The 18,103-nt window shown below is 35.0% G+C and overlaps 2 protein-coding genes across 3 annotated transcripts; one reads left to right on the top strand and one right to left on the bottom strand.

Annotated features, from left to right (window-relative positions):
* Positions 1 to 205: 205 nt before the first annotated feature.
* Positions 206 to 3,687, bottom strand: LOC126712299 (mitogen-activated protein kinase homolog NTF3). Of its 2 annotated transcripts, XM_050411579.1 has the most exons (3): positions 3,352 to 3,687; positions 2,831 to 3,256; positions 206 to 1,257 (listed from the first exon to the last, which is right to left on the bottom strand). In XM_050411579.1, exons 2-3 carry the CDS (start codon positions 3,251 to 3,253, stop codon positions 562 to 564), a joined length of 1,119 nt encoding a protein of 372 aa, XP_050267536.1. In that variant the 5' UTR covers positions 3,254 to 3,256; positions 3,352 to 3,687; the 3' UTR covers positions 206 to 561. The 2 variants fall into 2 exon arrangements, with proteins under 2 accessions (XP_050267536.1, XP_050267537.1); XM_050411580.1 differs by lacking the exon at positions 3,352 to 3,687 and having other exon boundaries at positions 2,831 to 3,274.
* A 5,791-nt stretch (positions 3,688 to 9,478) lies between these two features.
* LOC126712298 (AP-4 complex subunit mu-like) lies at positions 9,479 to 18,103 on the top strand. Its single transcript, XM_050411578.1, has 13 exons — positions 9,479 to 9,663; positions 10,303 to 10,397; positions 12,853 to 13,056; positions 13,491 to 13,607; positions 13,697 to 13,828; positions 14,570 to 14,696; positions 15,494 to 15,597; positions 15,686 to 15,790; positions 15,863 to 15,957; positions 16,520 to 16,607; positions 16,803 to 16,863; positions 17,026 to 17,099; positions 17,840 to 18,103. Exons 1-13 carry the CDS (start codon positions 9,606 to 9,608, stop codon positions 17,936 to 17,938), a joined length of 1,359 nt encoding a protein of 452 aa, XP_050267535.1. The 5' UTR covers positions 9,479 to 9,605; the 3' UTR covers positions 17,939 to 18,103.

Here is an 18,103-nt window from a genome sequence, read left to right as displayed (position 1 = left end):
GTTATAATTGAATATGGATTCCATTCCCTCCTTTAAAAAATCTTCCAAGCAAAGGAATGGCAGCTCTAAATGGCTGTAAATAAGAGAAAGGGAAAGGGAAGTGTAACAAGAGCAGAACATAACAGATTTTCAGCACACATCTCTCTTTTTTTCTTTTTTCTTTTTATGAATAAAACACACCTACCCACCATAAACTATTACTAGATTACATGAATTTGTACAATCATATAGCATAGAAATGTTTTTAACATTACACAGGGTAAAAGTTTATGCAGACCAGCTTTGTGACCATAATGTTACAAGAACACACCTATATACAACAAAGAGAGGCCACCTATTATACAGACAACAGAGCTTTAAGCTCATTGACAAGCTCAAGAACAAAATTTAGTCATATAATGCCATAACAGCATAGCATTACGCATGATTCCCAAGATTATTATTTGACCAAAACTAAAACAAAACATAAATAAAATTGACTAGTACCAAAACAAAAAAGGCTTCATCATCCAAAGCAAGACAACTTTCCCAGGCCTCCCAGCAACACCAAGCAAGAAAAGACTAGGAACTGACCTCTGCATTAGCTGTAGCCGCTTCAGGATGGTAATGGAGTATTTCCTTCCACATCATCTCCCTTATCATATTTTCCCCTAAATCTTCATCTATGTCAAGATCAATGGGGACCTGGGCGGGAGGATTGGAGCTGGGATCATACAGTGGGGACATGTAAGGGTGTTGCAGAGCTTCTGTAACACTTATCCTCTTTGATGGATCAAATACAAGCATTTTTTGCAGAAGATCAATAGCCAGGGGATGGGCATTGGGATAAAGACGGGAAAAGGGGGTCCCAGGAGAGTATGGAAGTACCTTAATGTATCTCTTTGCTTTTGGATTGTCTATAAATTCAAGATCCTCATCTCTCTGGCTACCAAGGATGTTGATGATCAGTTTAAGTTGATTGAGACATTCTGTGCCAGGAAAGATTGATTTTCGGCCAAGAAGCTCAGCAAAAATGCAGCCGACAGACCACACATCAATGGATGTCCCATAGTTGTCACAGCAGAGGAGCAGCTCTGGGGCTCGGTACCAGCGAGTTACAACATACTCGGTCATGAACTGGCCCTTCACATTGCTAGTACGTGCTAGCCCAAAATCACATATTTTTAGGTCACAGTTTGCATTGATGAGAAGATTCCCAGGCTTCAAGTCACGGTGAAGGATGTTTGCAGAGTGGAGATATTTCAATCCACGAAGCAACTGGACCGGGAAGATTAGATTAATACAAGCCATAAAGGATTAAGCAACTTCAACAATTACTATGACTTTAAAGATTTTTCTAATACTGAATGTGCCAGCATATTTCAAATATTAATACCCAGACAATGAACAACTGCTGAGCCTATTTCAGCAAGATTGATAATAAGGAACAGAGCAAGTTATTATAGTAAGTTGGCATTCTATGGTCACATTATATGCTAACAGCAGCAGAAACAACAGTACATAATGTCAACGGTATAGTGACCAATTGTCAAAGTAGTGACAGTTTTAGAATGAGTGGAGGTGATCAGTATAAAAAATAAGGTAACTGCTAAACAGACTCAAAAGACTCTAAATTTAACTACAGGTGGCATAAAACAGATATTGACAGTAGCTCAGAACTTGATGTTGTTCACAGAGTAGGTATTGTTAATTTCCCTCAAACCATGTTTGATCGAACAATTAAACTACTTATCTCTAGAAATCTATCCAACATTTTTGTTAATCTTTTTATATGTCTTCCTTTAGAGGCCTACAGCCATTATGTAGCATGGGCGTTATATCCAGCATGAAACTATTCTTTTTCAATAAGTCAGTATGGAACTTAACATTATCTAGAAATTCATTAGAATTTCAAAATCATTCACATATTTTCTTGACACTTATCTATGATAAACATGAAAATATGTTTTCGATACTATAAAACCACCAAAGAGGATATGCAAGCTGTATCTAAGTACCAAGTACTAGCATGTTGATCGCAATTCCCAACCCTCATTATATCCCCACAAAAGTAAAATAAGCAAGAAAAATTGTATGCCAGAGACATACATAAATGTAATTTAATACTCAGCTTTGCATTACCACTATCACATGGTTTTGGCTGAGATCACAAATGACCTATAACAACCTCATATTGAGGCAGTGGTTATCACTATAACAATAAAGCATGAATGAAGTTACCAAACTCAGGAGCCAATTGCAATAATAAAAGCACCATTTATCATTGAATTAAGAACACTAGAAAAGCAACATGGTTTCAAATCGCAAAACCAACCTCTTTAGATAAAATTGCAAAACAACTATCTTAGAGGTATCAGTCTAGATTTAATTATACCTATACAACTTCTACTACTGCAGCACATCATAACTTTTACTACATCCTACGGTTAGTCTATAGTTAGCCTGGGGTTAGTTTCTCTACACACTACCAGAGAAGTGCTTAAAAATGAACATATTCAAAGCTAAAGCTGAAATTTGGAGCTTTTAAGAGACCCAAAAAGAAAAGAAAAAAGAAGATCCCTACAGCTCACTGTTCATGCTTTATAAATCCAAAACTTTAACGCACTATTAAGTGTAATTTTTCAAACACCCAAAACGCTAAAGAACTTTCTAGTACCAAAACTATAGCTCTACTTCAATAAGCTCATTGTAACACAACAATTTCATATAGTGAAAATATAACTTCTTAAGGCTTAATTTTCTGCATTGTCATGTTCACTATTTCTCTCTTTTCTCTCAATCCCAACAACAATTCTAACATTCTCAAAAACAAGACCACAAAAATGCACACCTGAAAGAGGAAATACTGGCAGTGATCATTGCTGAGTGACTGTGACGACTTGATAATCTGATGCAGATCCGTGTCCATGAGCTCAGACACCAAATACACATCCTTGAAGCTTCTCCTATGCACAGGCATCATGACATCTTTCAAAGCAATGACATTCTCGTGTCGAAGATGCCGAAGAAGCTTCAGCTCACGCAGAGTTCTCAGTGCATCCACGCGATTCTCGAACACATTGTTTATTTTCTTGATCGCTACTTTCTCATTGGTCTCTCTGTTCACCGAAGAACACACAATCCCATAAGCCCCACGACCAATCGGCTTTATGGGCACGTACTTCGTATCAATCTCAAACAACGTTTGCCACATCGAATAGTAGTGTTTTCCTTGAGATCTAACCCCATTCGGTGGCTCAACCGGTGTTGCCATTTCCTAGTTCAAACAAAAATACTAAGATTTTTTATTGAAGAGTATAAGATAAATTTCCAATTTCGGAAACATATTGAAATCTATAAAAGGAAACTTACTTGTTTGGATGTGAGATACTATGCTGTGTAATTTTAAAGAAGAAAAATTGCCACTTAGTATTCACCGAAAATTCCTCATCGGATAGTTTACACAAACCCTAATTCGCCGACACGATTGATTTCGCGCCAGAATTGCGACATGTTTGCTTCGGAGGAAGCTCTGGAATTCGATTTCTTTAAGGAATTGGATTTTTTCTTAAGGAATTCAATTTCTTGTGTGTTTGAATTTGTGCGCGTCAACGAGGAATTGAGGTCTGAGAATAGCTTTCTCGGCCATGAGGTTCGTTATCTTGTCGCGATCAGACCAGAATTTTAGTGACAAACATGTGGATTTGGTTTTTTTTTTTTTTTAATTAATTTTTTTTATCTGTATCTTACGATGGGGTCCAATTTTGGCACGGTAATCTATGGCTGTGATACAAGTGGGAAGAAGCGACGGCGTTTAAGATGAGTTTGTTGGAAGCAACGGGTAGATTTTTTTTTTATTTTTTAATTTTTTTCATTTCTTTTTTGTGATGGATAACGAATCAAGCATATTCTTCGCACAATCGCATTACACAACTCCTAAGTTAGATTGATCATTGATCTACCGGAATTAGATGGTGCTGTCCAATCATGTACAGCCAATTATTCAGCCAAAAAAAAAAAAAAAAAATCATGTCTAGCCGATTAGAGCATCTCCAATGGTGCAAAATACTCTCTGTAATAGAGATTGAGAGTAAAAAAATGGGCTCTAATAGCCTCTCTATATATCTAATTTTTTTTTGCTAATGAATCAGACCTGATGAGCTACTGTTCATTCTTCAAATCTTTTTTTTTTTCTATTATAATAATTGGGTGTTGAATAAAAAAATGTTGGAAGATGTGTAGTTGTTAAAAAAATAATAAATAATGAATGAATAAATAATATTTAAATGAGATAGATAGTCTGTTGGAAAGTGTATTTGAAAAAGTGGGTAGATAAAGGTAAAAGTCACTGTTCATTCTCCAAACAGAATAAAAATTTGCTGAGTCTGCTGGAGATGCCCTTACATCACTTTTAATCGAGTCACTTTTTTAAGAAATTAAAAACAAAAAAAAAAAAAATTGAGATTATCCAAAGATCTTCAAACATTTTATTATTTCTCAATGTTATATAATAGGCTAAACTACAATTTCATCCTTTACATTATATTTTATTTTGGTTATTAATATTTCAATTGTATTAATTTAGTCTTTAAATTTAGTACTGTGTCATTTTTTTTTTGGGTGTTTGTCACATTAGCAATTTTTATCTAAAAGATAAAAGCAAATACGAAATTGACATACATTAAAATATTAGAGACCGAATTAATACAATTTAAAAGGTTAAAGACCAAATACGTCATTTACTCGGTCTAATTAACTAACAAGTATTTCAAATGAAACGACATTTTGACCTAAAAGTTGAATTGATTTCACTTAACGGCAACGCTGAACAAACTACAATTTGCGACACTTATTTACAGTCCATCTTGCTCCTCAAAGTAAATTGCCATCCGTTTGCCAATTGTTCAACAAGACGTTGAACTCATCTCCCTATAAAGTAATTAATGAAATCATGAATTACTACATAGTTCATATTCCATCCCTAATATGTGAACTTCATTTAGCAACCTAAGTTGCAAATTTGCAATTTACATTATACGTTAAACATCGAATTCAAATTGAAGACACGAATTGCTTTCTCTACAAACAACAACCTAAGTTGTTGGCATATATCCTCTTCAAATGCCTATTCATTGCAATTGTATGGAGACATACCAAATCAACCTTACCTCCCTACCCAATAAATCCACACTTGATTAGGTTCGCTGTATTTTGGATCCAACAAAATTTCTTGGTCTAGAAAGAATAAAACCAAAATACTTTTACACTTGTAGCTTCCCTAGTCTTGTGAGTTGTGGCCATCTTTTTTTTTTTATTTTTTTTATTTTTTTTTTATTTTTTATACCATTCCAGAAAACACGCAAAGATTACAAAAGAGTTTGATTACAAAAGAGCTTAATTGATCATACAGCAATGGATAGGCATTCTAGTTGCCAACTTGGCTAGGTTGCTAACATGACTAATTACAGGTGTTGGGACATACAAGGAGTGATAGCTCGTGTCATTGTGTTCTAAATGAGACCAATTAGCCAACAAACTCCTCTCCTGCCAGTTTGGAGTCCATTTCCTGTTGGTAACTTGAACAACTCTCTTACTATCACTAAGGAACAAAAGATTGTTGCAGCCCAATTCCCTAGCCCTCATAGCTGCTACCAACATTGCTTCCTGGATGGTGATTGGAATTATCTTCCCTGAACAGCTTGATACCCCCTGCAAAATGAGTTCCCCTTGCAAGTTCTTGGCTTCATAGGCAAAACCAGCTCTGTTCAATCTCTTCAGTCCTGCTTTAGCCACCTTTATAATAAGATGCCAAGGTCTTCCAGGTATATTGGTCAAGCTAAGATTATCAAAACTTCTATGGGAGGGTGTAGAGCAGTTTGAATAAGCTTCAATGTACCTGCAAGTAAGAGATTAAGCAGTTAGAGTGACTTCCATTGGGTTTGGAGGTTTACCTTCATGGGTTACTAGATTCCTGTGAGACCAAATAGTCCATAAGGTGACAAAGACTCCTTGGAGATAAAGCATATCATTTTGGTCCATGTCTTTGTGAAGTTGTAGAATTTGCCTAACCCATTGCACAATAGTCATGTGGTTGAGATCTGAAGTATGTATACTTAGAGGAGACCATGCCAAATAGCTCTAGAGAAAGTGCAATGCAGAAACAGGTGAGATGGGGATTCATCTTCCTCATGGCAAAGGGGGCATGAGCTTTGAACAGAAACACCCCTATTCTTCAAGGTGAGAAGAGTGGGTAGACTATCATGGAGAAGCCTCCACATAAAGTTGCAAATTTTGAGAGGAACTTTAACTTTCCATATCAACTGCCATAAGTTGGAATCAAGGGGTGTAGTCCCTTTTGAGAGAAATTTATAAGCTTTTTTAACTTGGTAATCACCTGAAGAAGAATGTTTCCAAACTAATTTGTCTATCCCAATTCCTATTTTAGAGATAGGAAGGTTCAAAATTTCTTCACTAATGGGATAGGGGTACAGGGTTTTTACAAGACCAGGATTCCATGAGTGGTTTGTGTGATCAATCAGGTCTGCCACAGTACCAGTACTTAAGTTATGCTGGTTTAGCAGATGAGGTTGACAAGGGAACCAGGCTAAGTGATCAAGAGGGATATTTGTACCTAAACCTATAATCCACATTCCTTCCTTTAGAAGGCTATTTTTCTAATTAATAATACCTCTCCAAAACCAGGAATGATGGGGTTTAGGGGAGCATTCATGGATTGAGGCATTGGGAAAGTATTTGGCTTTGAAGGTTTTGGAAATGAGGGAGTGTGGGTTCTAACTGATTCTCCAGAATTGTTTAGCCAACATGGCTTGATACATGAGTCCAAATTTCCTCAAACCTAAACCGCCCTCTCTCTTAGGTTTGCAAACCGTATCCCAATTCACCAAGTGCATCTTTTTTTCCCTTAGATCATGTCCCCACTAGAAAGCTCTAGAGATTGCATCCATCTTGTTACAAATAGCTTCAGGCACCTTAAAATAGTTGAAGGTATATATAGGCATGGACTGAAGGGTGGATTTGATTAGGGTAGTCCTACCAGCCTGAGATAGGAGTTTTGCCTTTCATCCCTGTAATTTAGAGTGCATTTTGTCTACCAAGAATTGGAAACCAGCAATCCTCTTGCCTCTTAACATGAAGTTTAAACCAAGGTATTTACTAGGACTTTGAACCAGATTGATACCAAGACCTTGAGCTAAGGTTCCTTTCACTTCCTCCTCTATGTTAGGTGAGCAGTACAGGTCAGATTTAGAGAGGTTGATGCTTTGACCAGATAAGGAACAATACCAGTTGAGAATTTCTTGAATATGGATTAAGGACTGGTAATCTTGTTGGAAGAAGAGCAATGCATCATCAACAAAGAATAGATGTGTAAAGGAGATGCCATTTCTGTCTATCTTAACTCCTTTTATTCTCTTTTGATTTTCAGCCTTCATGAGTGCTAGAGAGAGAATGTTTAAGTATGAGGAGAGAGGGTCTCCTTGTCTGAGTCCTTTCCTAGGGGTAAAAGATTAAGAGATGTTGCCATTGATGAGAAGGGTATACTAGACAGTGGTAACACACTCCATGATCCAATTCACCCATCTATCATTAAAGTTCATGGCCAGGAGAACCCCTATAAATTGTGACCATCTTTGGTGGCATTGAAACAAGCTCATTTTTTTACAAAATTTCCATACTCCCATCAACCTAGCAAATGCAACAAACTTAAATTTTCAATCCCACTTAAATGTTTGGGCCTCCATTATCCCTAAACACACACCTCCCCTAAACCTATGCTCCACACCCACAAGTTGGACCAAATTTAATTTTGATGCCTCATTTACTAGCAAGGGATCCTACATTTCCTTTGTCAATTCAGACTTATAAAAGCATTAGTATTGGTGGAGGTAAATTGCTAAAATGCTAAATTTACCAGCCAAATATAACAAAAGTGGGCTGCATGCTTGCATCAGTGGAGGAAAAACCAAAATCTTTGGCTGTGCACTGTAGCTCAGATATTTAACAAAAAAACAATATTTTATTAGGTTGTTTATATTATTGTGTTATTTATATTATTTTATTGCGTTAAATGCTAAAATAAAAACCCTGATGTTGGGTGTTTTATAAAGTGAGGTATTAAAATAGATAAAGTAATTTTTTGTAGTGCCAAATTGCTAAATTTTTGCTATCACCAATGTTAATGCTCTAAGGCTACATCTTACCTGTCAGTACAAAAAAGAATCCCCTCGTGCTCACCAACACATGTTGAAACAAGAGTTACCCTCCTACTTGTCATAATTATCATTAATCAAGGTAGCAAGTTTGCCTTTTTTTTTTTTTTTTTTTAATGAGGTTCTAAAATTGTGACCAACTCTATCAACAATCCAACCTTACAACTTAGATGGGATTTCCAATATGTCATAAAAGACATTAGACCTCTCCTTTGTGATTTCATTGATGTTTCTTTCTCCTTTTGCCCCAAATCCCTTAATGAACTTACTCACCATTTAACTCCAAGGACCTCTTTTTGTTTCTTTTTTTTTTTTTTTAAATTTTTATTTACTTGGGGCATCCAACCCATTAACTCGATCCCTTGTTAGGTCATTGTTGATGCTTATAGGCAAGTTCACCTTGGTCCCTCTTTTGCCTCTTTTTAATTTATTAAAAAAATAATATATAAAAATAATTTTACAAAGGATAAATTCCATTAATATGTTTTGAGATTTGGGTTAATGCCTACCATGTCCAAGAGTTTTCAAAATTGATCAATTTAATCCTTAAAACTAACTTAATCCCTAAATACTGTTAAGTCTATTAGTCATTTTTCTCAACAATCTTAGGAACTAGTTGACTTTAGAGACGAAAATTAAGGTTATGTTTGGTAACAGTTTTTGTTTTCTATTTTCAAAAACTTGTTTTTGGGAATATAAAGAAAAAACAATTTTCTTGTATTTTTGAAATAAAAAACATGTTTGGTTAGTTGCAATTAAAAAAAATAGTTAAAAAAAAAACTATAATATGTTGTTATTAGGATTTAAACTCTAATGCTAACTCATTAAATGAGATAGATTCATAAAATTAAATGCGTGTTTTTATTGACTTTTGAAAATTAGAAACTGAAAATAGCATTTTGAATGTTTTCAGTTTCCTTTACAAATTGAGTTTTGAGAACAATTTTTGTTTTCTATTTATTTTGGATTGCCAAACAAATTTTTAAGTCTCAAAAATAGAAAATTATTTTTGAAAACAGAAAATAGGGAAAAAACAGCTACCAAATATACTAACCAGTTCTGAAAATCTTGCACTTGGTGGACATAACATGTTAATGGAAATTACCCGTTTACCCAAAAAAAAAAAAAAAACAAAAAAAACAAAGAAACAAAAGTCATAATGCCGTTGCTCAAGAACCACGTGCTTGTCTCGTGACCTCTGCCTAACGTGGCAATGAGCTAGTTGATGGTTTGTTGGTTCGGTAGAGAACTATGAGCTTAAAAGTTAAAACTTCCCAAGTCTTCCACTGCAAGGGAAACTCAGAACCTGAAATTGAACCGAAAGAAAAGGAATAGAAAAAGCCAAAGCCCCATTGTGTAAACTGAAAACTCTCTCTCTCTCTCTCTCTCTCAGGAGCCATGATTTCTCAGTTCTTCGTTCTGTCGCAGAGAGGCGACAACATCGTCTTCCGTGACTGTGAGCCTCTCTCACTCTCTTTCCTTAATTTCCTTCATTTCACTTCTCCAGTTTCAATTTCATAATTTCATTGTTTACATCGTGCATGTCTCTTTTTGACGCGTTTAAGTTGATTATTCTTGTTAGATTCATGTTTCAACTCTGTGATCTGCGTTAACACACAAATTTAAAACCATCTTCTAGATTAAATTTGACTGTTGTTTGCTTTTAATTCGCTCCAATAAATTGCAACCAAAATTAGAGTTTATACAACAAGAGGGCACTTATTTAATGTTATGTTACGCATGGTAATAATATGATGTCTGAACTAAAGAAAGTTTGTTGAGAGTTAATTTCGTTTAATTGCAAAACTGTGGTGAACTTATTTAAGGTTGTTACTTATGATGATTTTCCTGAATAAGGTTGTTAATCCTTGCATTTCATAGTTTCTTCTAGGTAGCATGGCTGGGAATTATGTTGTAGCCTAGAAAATGAGGCCGCAAATTTTTTGGTGCTATGTTGGTTTTTTTATTTTTATTTTTATAAAAGTATTACATGAGGGATGATGGGCAATTGGTATTTTGGAATCTGATATATATAGGTCACAGAGTTTTATGATGCATACACGCATAACATTTTCTTTTGTTAATTAAAATGCAGATCGGGGTGAAGTACCAAAGGGGAGTGCCGAGATATTTTTCCGAAAAGTGAAGTTTTGGAAGGAGGATGGAGAAGGGGATGCACCACCTGTCTTTGTAGGTATTTTCTATAATAATATCTCGCATAGGATTAATTCATGAAACCTATGTGAGATATAGGATTTCATAGATAAAACTCTTAATAAAACTTGTTCTAGGAGAAGATACAATTGACATATTTAGCATGTTTTCTACTCAAATTGCATTGGGAAGGATTCATTAAGAAATTTTTTTTGGGAGGTTATGGATGACTTGATTCATGGGTTACTAAATGGGGTAACTGGATTAGACCTAAATGGCTGTGTTGGAAAAGATAGTGGGGATTTTAAAAACTTCATGAAGGCTTGGGGTATGGAGTAACCGAGTAAGGAAGTCACACTTAATTACCTTCAAACATGGGACAAAAGCCAGATAAATTTCATCCTTACTCGAAAATTTGTATTAGATGTCGTAAAGTTTACAAGGTGATACCATGACAGAGCGTAGGTTGTGTGGTACTAGATATTTGTTTTAGAAAATGGAAAAAGATGTATTAGACAGAAACTGAGAATTAAATGGTGGTGTTTGAAGGGAGAGAAACAAGTTGTTTATAAATGGGATGATCAAAGTAGGTAAGTAGGGCCTAGATGAAGTTGTTGATAAGACGTGGAATGAAATGGCTAGTTGTGTTAAAAGATTAAGGATTAGGGTACCAACTAAGGATACTTGGTTGTGGAATGAAGACGTTCAAGCAATAGTTATATTAAAAAGAGAGTGATATAGAAGCCTACTAGATGTAGAGACAATACTGCTTATGCAAATTATAAAGTGGAGAAGAGGTAAGAAGAAAGGCTGTTTGATAGGCACTATGTTTTAGGCTTATGATGAGGTGTATAGCAATTTAGGGATGATGTAGAAAATAATGTTTATAATCTTGCTAAGACAAGGGAAATGAAAGCAAAAGACTTGAATCCTTAAGTGCACTAAGGATCAGGGTCAAAGAGTGTTAGTAAAGAAAGATGGAAGAGTTATTTTGATGAAGTTTTTAAGCCATAGAAGGAATTGGAGTGAATTAGGTATCAGTTGAGGATAAAATCGTAGGTTTGTTTGAAGAATGAGGATGATCAAGGTAAATGACACATTAAGGGGGATGAAAGCGGAAAAAGCTGTGGGACCTAATGAAATTCCCATTGAATTTTTGAGGTGCTTGGGTGACGTGGGTGTAGGATGGTTGACAAACCTTTTCAATAAGATCCTAAGCATTTGTGGAGGAAAAGTACTTCAATACCTATATAAAAGAACAAAGGAGGTATTTAAATCTGTACAAACTATGAAATTTTGAGAGAGAATTATTGAACATAGGTTAGACATGAAACAACAATATTAGATAATCAATTTGGTTTTATCCTAGGCGATCCCATGGAAGCAATTTCTTACTGTGGAGTTATACTTTCATATCTAAAGGCTTTAAGTTAAAACTTTCATATCTAAAGGCTTTAAGTTAAGTAGGTCTAAAACTGAGGACATGGAGGATAAGTTTGGTAGATGAAAGAGGTGTAAAACTTGATGGTCAAAAGAAACAAAAAATGTTAGGCTATCAAAAAACAACATGTTCATAAAATGTGTGTTGTTTAAACATGAATGTTAAGATGAAAAATACAAGGAAAGATGAGAAACGAAAAGAAAAAGTTTGTTTAAAGATAATTTCTTCTGCCATGAAAAGATGGGGGAAAGTTGCTTGAAATGGTTGATTTAGTCATGTACAAAGGCGAACGATTAATGCACCAATGAGGAAGAGTGATTTGATTCAAGTTAAGAGAATGAAAATAGGTAAGTGAAGACCTAAAATAAAAATAGTTAAGAAGTAAAAAAGAACATGTTAATTAACGAGCTAATAAAAAGCTAGTAAAGAGTATGGTTTTAGACTTTTAGATAAGAGAGTATGATGTTACATAGGGTGGATTGGTGGATAAAATTACATGTGATTGACCTTGATTAGTCTGTTGAAGATTCATAGTAAACCTAAAAAATTTTGGGACTAAGGCTGTGTTGTCGTTGTTGTACCTCACATGCTGTATTCTTTCATTTTCCTTCTGCATATGGATGAATAATAAATGCAGTTTCTGCACATATATGCCTTTACATCTTTAAACCAGAGTCAACCCCCCCCAACTTGGTTTTATCTTTGTTCTTTCAAGTTTTTTGTGATTAGTTTCTTTTCTCTTATATTCATATTTGAGTGCTTTTATAGAAAATAGTCTGCTTCCCCTACCAATACATATCCATGGCAAAAGTTTTTCCCAGTATGCCCAGAAATATGTTGAAGGTTTTGTGAGGAGAGGGACCTTCCAACTTAAATAGTTAAATAGTATAATATTCTTTCATAAGATCTATTTTGTTAATTTATTCTGGGGCATGTTGTGTAGTAATAAATGCAGAGAAATGTAATTGAATTGTTTGATTGTGTCATATTCCACACTGTCTTCCTTTAATGTGTCCTGATATTTTTCCTATTCATCTTTCTTGCCAACAGAATGTGGATGGTGTTAACTATTTTCATGTCAAGGTTGCTGGATTGTTGTTTGTTGCTACAACAAGAGTTAATGTGTCACCTTCTCTTGTTTTGGAACTTTTGCAAAGGATTGCACGTGTCATCAAAGATTACCTTGGAATACTCAATGAAGATTCATTGCGGAAAAACTTTGTGCTTGTGTATGAGTTGCTTGATGAAGTCATTGTAAGTATGCTTTCATATCTTTTTCCTGTCATTCCTTCATTAGAATGACTCTTTAAAAGTTAGATGCTGTTGGGCCTTGTTGTCTAAAAATAATTTTGCTAGTTTTTTAATTTAAAGCATATTGGACCTATGAAAAGAAATTGTATTGACGCAAACATTCTGTTTCATTGGGTGATAATCTCTCTCTCTCTCCCCTTCTTACCTATTTTTGTTAAAGATTTTTATCAAATTCCTTTTCCATTTATAATATATTACAAATGTTGGTAGACATCATCGTTTATTAAAATAAGGCATTGATATCATCCCAGCTGAATTTTAGAACTATTATTTTGACCTGCACGTATCTTTTCTTCACTGTTTTCTCTTCTATTTATTTGTTATTGTTGTTGTCGTCATTGTTGTTAATGCGTCTTACTGTTCTCTCTTTGTGCCAGGATTTTGGTTATGTGAAAACGACATCAACCGAGGTTTTGAAGTCTTACATTTTCAATGAACCAATTGTGATCGATGCAGCTCGTGTGCCATCCCTTGGAGCTGCAGGCATATTTATGGTATCAATCACTCACTAGTGGCATATATGATCCTCACTGTCAACTTAAATATATGCTTTTATGGACTGGTAAAACTCACATGTTTGCAGCAAGGGTCAAAAAGAAGAATGCCAGGGACAGCTGTTACAAAATCTGTTGTAGCGAATGAGCCTGGGGGTAGAAAGAGGGAAGAAATTTTTGTGGATATAATTGAGAAAATAAGTGTTACATTCAGCTCTAGTGTGAGTATTTTGACTTGCTCTGTACTTCTGTTACTATCAGTTATCAAGATTAACCAAAAACCCTTGCAAACAGCATTAAGCTTATTTTTCATTCATGGCCAGAGTATTGTTTCATTGTTTGGTGGTGTCCAGATGAGGAATAATAGTGTCCAAACGAGGAATAATAATAAACAATCCTAGTTTATACACAACTGGTACTTTAACTTGCATGCAAGTAGTTATTTATTATCTTGCCTCTTGTCATTTTTGTTATGATGATACAAAGATTTTTCCTTAGGTGGGGTGGATGGGGTTTTGGGGCCTGCAAGGACTGGTAGTTTAAATTCCTCGTCGTGATATATAACTGCATTTTCTGCTTTACCTAGAATCAAAAGGAAGCAGACCCACAGAAAAAGAAGGAGGGGGGGGGGGGGGGGGGGTTTGAGACATTCTACTAATTTTGTAGGTTCCAAGTTTTTGCTTGACAACAATTTCTTCTTAATTTAATGAACTAGTTAAGTTGTGGTCACATTTTCCTTGTTAGCATTGAGTGGCACAACTTATGACACTGCATTGGGAAACTATCTGCAAGTAATTGTGATCCAGGGATAAATTGTTTTCTTATTCAATCTAGAGATGGAACTTTCTGCTTATATTTATTCCAATTTGTTTATGATTCTATGTTGTATCGCCATATTTTATCATTTTGTACTTGTATGAATTGGAAGTTCAAAACTTGTTTACTTACTGTGGATTATACAGGGATATATACTAACTTCTGAGATTGATGGCACCATTCAAATGAAGAGTTATCTGTCAGGAAATCCAGAAATTCGGCTTGCTCTTAATGATGACCTGAGTATAGGAAGAGGCAGAAGTTCAATCTATGGTATTGCTGGACAACATAGAAATCTTTTTCAAATACTCTTTGGCATTAGCTCTTGTTATTCTTTCAGGTTGTTTGTCTTACAAGTGGATTAAATGTATCTTGGATTCTGTATGATAGTTTTAAGCTACAATAACTGAACCTCTTATCTAGTTTGGAGTTTATGATATGTTTACACGTGTGTGTGTTGTGAATGCGAGAACTAGATCTTTTAGTTTGCCTAAAGTGCTAGATTTCTCTCTTTCACTGATGGAGGGCTGTCCAAGAGGGGTTACAAGCTACATTAACTGAACCTCTTATCTAGTTTGGAGTTTATGATATGTTAACGTGTGTGTGTGTGTGTGTTGTGGATGCAAGAACTGGGTCTTTTAGTTTGCCTAAAGAGTTAAAATTATCTCTTTCACTGATGCCTTTCCATGAGGTGTTACTTTAATTGATGAATAATGGTAAACTGTATTTACCTGTATTGTTAAGACTTCTTTATATATTGTTTCCCGAGAAGGAATTCAAATTGATTACTTCAAGTAGATTCCAAGCTAAGTTAGAACTTCCAGTTCATCTATATATGGGCTGACCCTGTCAGTACTCAGTACACAAGCTGTTTAATTCTCTCTCTCACCTTTTTTCTTGAAATTTTTATAAATGATATCTGTTGTGGTAATCTGTGCTAATATTATTTTTTAGCATGATCTATGGGGTTGATCCTGGCTATTTCTTCAAGAAGAATGTTTTTTAGTGATTTTTTTCCATCTATGAAGTCTTCCTTGCATGATATCATTGTGCTGCCTTGTGTGGTACAGATTATGGTAATTCATCCGGTTCCGGGTCCGTGATTCTAGATGATTGTAATTTCCATGAATCTGTACATCTTGACAGTTTCGACATTGACAGGACTCTGGCCCTGGTGAGTGTAACTGAGATAATGATGTATTTGCAAAGACTTATTTTTGTGTTTGTGCTAAGAGTAATGTATTACACCATTATAAAAATAGGTACCACCAGATGGTGAATTTCCAGTCATGAACTACCGCATGACTCAGGAATTCAGGACTCCTTTTCGTATTAATGCATTGATAGAAGAAGCGGGCCCTCTTAAGGTAGTATGAATTTCCTTTAGTGGTTTAGTAAGTTATATAGTCCATATTAAAAGCTTACAATTTTTTTCTTAGGCTGAAGTAATTCTGAAAGTGCGTGCTGAGTTCGCCTCTAGCATCACTGCAAACACAATTCTAGTACAGATGCCACTGCCAACATATACAACTAGGTACTTCAGTTTTCACTTTGTTACACCAATTATAAATGGGCAAGATTTGGGGCATGTTAAATGTCCATATTACAAGTTAGGTTCATCTAGTTTGAATGTGCTCTTTACTGTTAGTTATATACAATTGAGGAATAGGTAGCAGTTTATCTCTGCCCATGTATTCTGTTATTATAAAACAAGTCATAATCAAATGTTTGGTTATTGAAATTATGAAGCATCGTAAAGTGGTTTACTTCGTATTCCAAAAAAGCTATTACAAGTTTTATCTAGGAGGTCAAGCCCAGGTGTATTTTCTTTTAAAGATTGAGAGGAAGTTGTCTATGTTTCTTAATGGGCAAGGCACAATGCATTGCAGTATACTTATAAATTTCAGCAGGAATTCTCAAGATAGCATATGATTTTCATTATAGGGGACTTGGATGACTTGGATGAGAAATGACTTTAAACACAAAAACACAGAAACACAGACACACAGACACACAAAACAAAACCTTTTTCTTCTCCAGAATTGCACTTACTGTCAAAATTACATATTATGGTGTTTTCGTTGGAAAATTTGCAGAGTTACTTTTGAGTTGGAGCCTGGTGCAGTGGGAAACACAACTGATTTTAAGGAAGCAAATAAAAGACTTGAATGGGGTTTGAAGAAGGCAAGAAAGCTTCTCTCTCTCTCTCTCTCTCTCTCTCTCTCTCACACACACACACACACACTCATCTCTTACCTTAAATATCTACTCTATTGATCCGTCTAATTTGTAGCAATTTTTCTGTCCTCTGTTGCATTTTCATATTTATTATGAATTTTCTTTCCAGTAGAAATTATTTATTAATACATTAAATTGTAGATTGTTGGTGGATCTGAACATACTCTACGTGCAAAGCTGACATTTTCACAGGAATCACATGGTAAAGAATGTCTAGTTTATCTTTGTAGTTTATTTATTTATTTATAATTATTTAAATTTTTTTTTTTATAATTAAAAAAAAGGTTTCATCTGTGTATTTTGTTAGACAAATTTACTTTCAATGTCATAAGGTTTATTATTGTGTGTGTATTTTGTCATGCAGGAAATATTGTGAAGGAATCTGGACCTGTTAGCATGACCTTTACAATACCAATGTACAATTGTTCAAGACTTCAGGTAAAAAATTAGCTTAATTGGTTAGGTCCTGTGTACTGTTATGGTAACAAAATCATCAGAATTTTAAGTGTACCTCTAAATTTGTTGCAATTATGTAGAAGATTTTGTGGTTGACATGATGGATGGGAAGTATACCACGTGATGGTAAATATTGTACAAGAATGCAGTGGTGTCTATACTGCCAATGAGCCTCAACCGGCACTTCCCTCTCCCATAATAATGGGATGGAGGGCAAGGTTGTGGTTTCAAGACCCACTGTGTGTTTGTAACTTACCAATCAAAAAATGTAGTGGTGTCTATACCCTGCCCTTATAGAGATTATGGGTCCCTTAGCTTTGATGCTTTTTTCACAACTGTGCTAGTGATGCTCTTTCATGGCAGTGATTAGGTGGGAGTTTGTGAATCGTTTTCATTACCTCTTAAGGTGGAAAACCAAACTTATCTTTTTCATTACCTCTTAGGCTAGAAATAGAATCTAAACTGTATTCTAAAGATTTCAGACATCATGTTAGTTGACCTCAGTTTGGTAATTAATTGAATCTCCTAACATTTTTTTAAAAAAAACACAACATTAAAAAAAAAAAAAAAAAAAAAACTAACATTAGTTATCATAGAACTGGCATGCTGCCATATAACAAGATGTTTACCCTTTAATACTTAAACCTTTTTTCCCCATGTGTTCATTTTTATCTCCTTTTTAATGGTTTAAGGTGTTTGTTTCTCTGTTCTTTTTTATGCAGGTAAAATACTTGCAGATAGCTAAGAAGTCCAAGACGGATAATCCATATAGATGGGTGAGATATGTCACACAGGCGAATTCCTATGTTGCTCGGTTATGATCATAGTCTATTCTCCCCATAATTCTTCTTGTTCCTCTGTTTACTTGCTCCATTTTCCTCTCACTAGTTTATTCCAATAAGAACTGCAGTTGAAAGAATTTTTTTTGTTTTCGTGGTCCGTGAAGTTTGATCCTTTCTATGCTATTTTTATTAAGCATTTACTTA

Source organism: Quercus robur, chromosome 2 (assembly GCF_932294415.1).
Source record: "Quercus robur chromosome 2, dhQueRobu3.1, whole genome shotgun sequence".
NCBI classification, from domain to species: domain Eukaryota; kingdom Viridiplantae; phylum Streptophyta; class Magnoliopsida; order Fagales; family Fagaceae; genus Quercus; species Quercus robur.
The sequence above is the reverse complement of the archived record's forward strand: the minus strand, read 5'-3'. Positions and strand labels throughout refer to the sequence as shown.

Coding starts and splice junctions, on each gene's coding strand:
- LOC126712299 (XM_050411579.1), bottom strand. CDS start 3,253: ATGGCAACACCGGTTGAGCCACCGAATGGGGTTAGATCTCAAGGAAAA. Junction 1,258..2,830: donor GCCAGTATTTCCTCTTTCAG/GTGTGCATTTTT, acceptor TTCCCGGTCCAG/TTGCTTCGTGGATTGAAATA.
- LOC126712298 (XM_050411578.1), top strand. CDS start 9,606: ATGATTTCTCAGTTCTTCGTTCTGTCGCAGAGAGGCGACAACATCGTC. Junction 10,398..12,852: donor GGGATGCACCACCTGTCTTT/GTAGGTATTTTC, acceptor TCTTGCCAACAG/AATGTGGATGGTGTTAACTA. Junction 13,608..13,696: donor GAGCTGCAGGCATATTTATG/GTATCAATCACT, acceptor ACATGTTTGCAG/CAAGGGTCAAAAAGAAGAAT.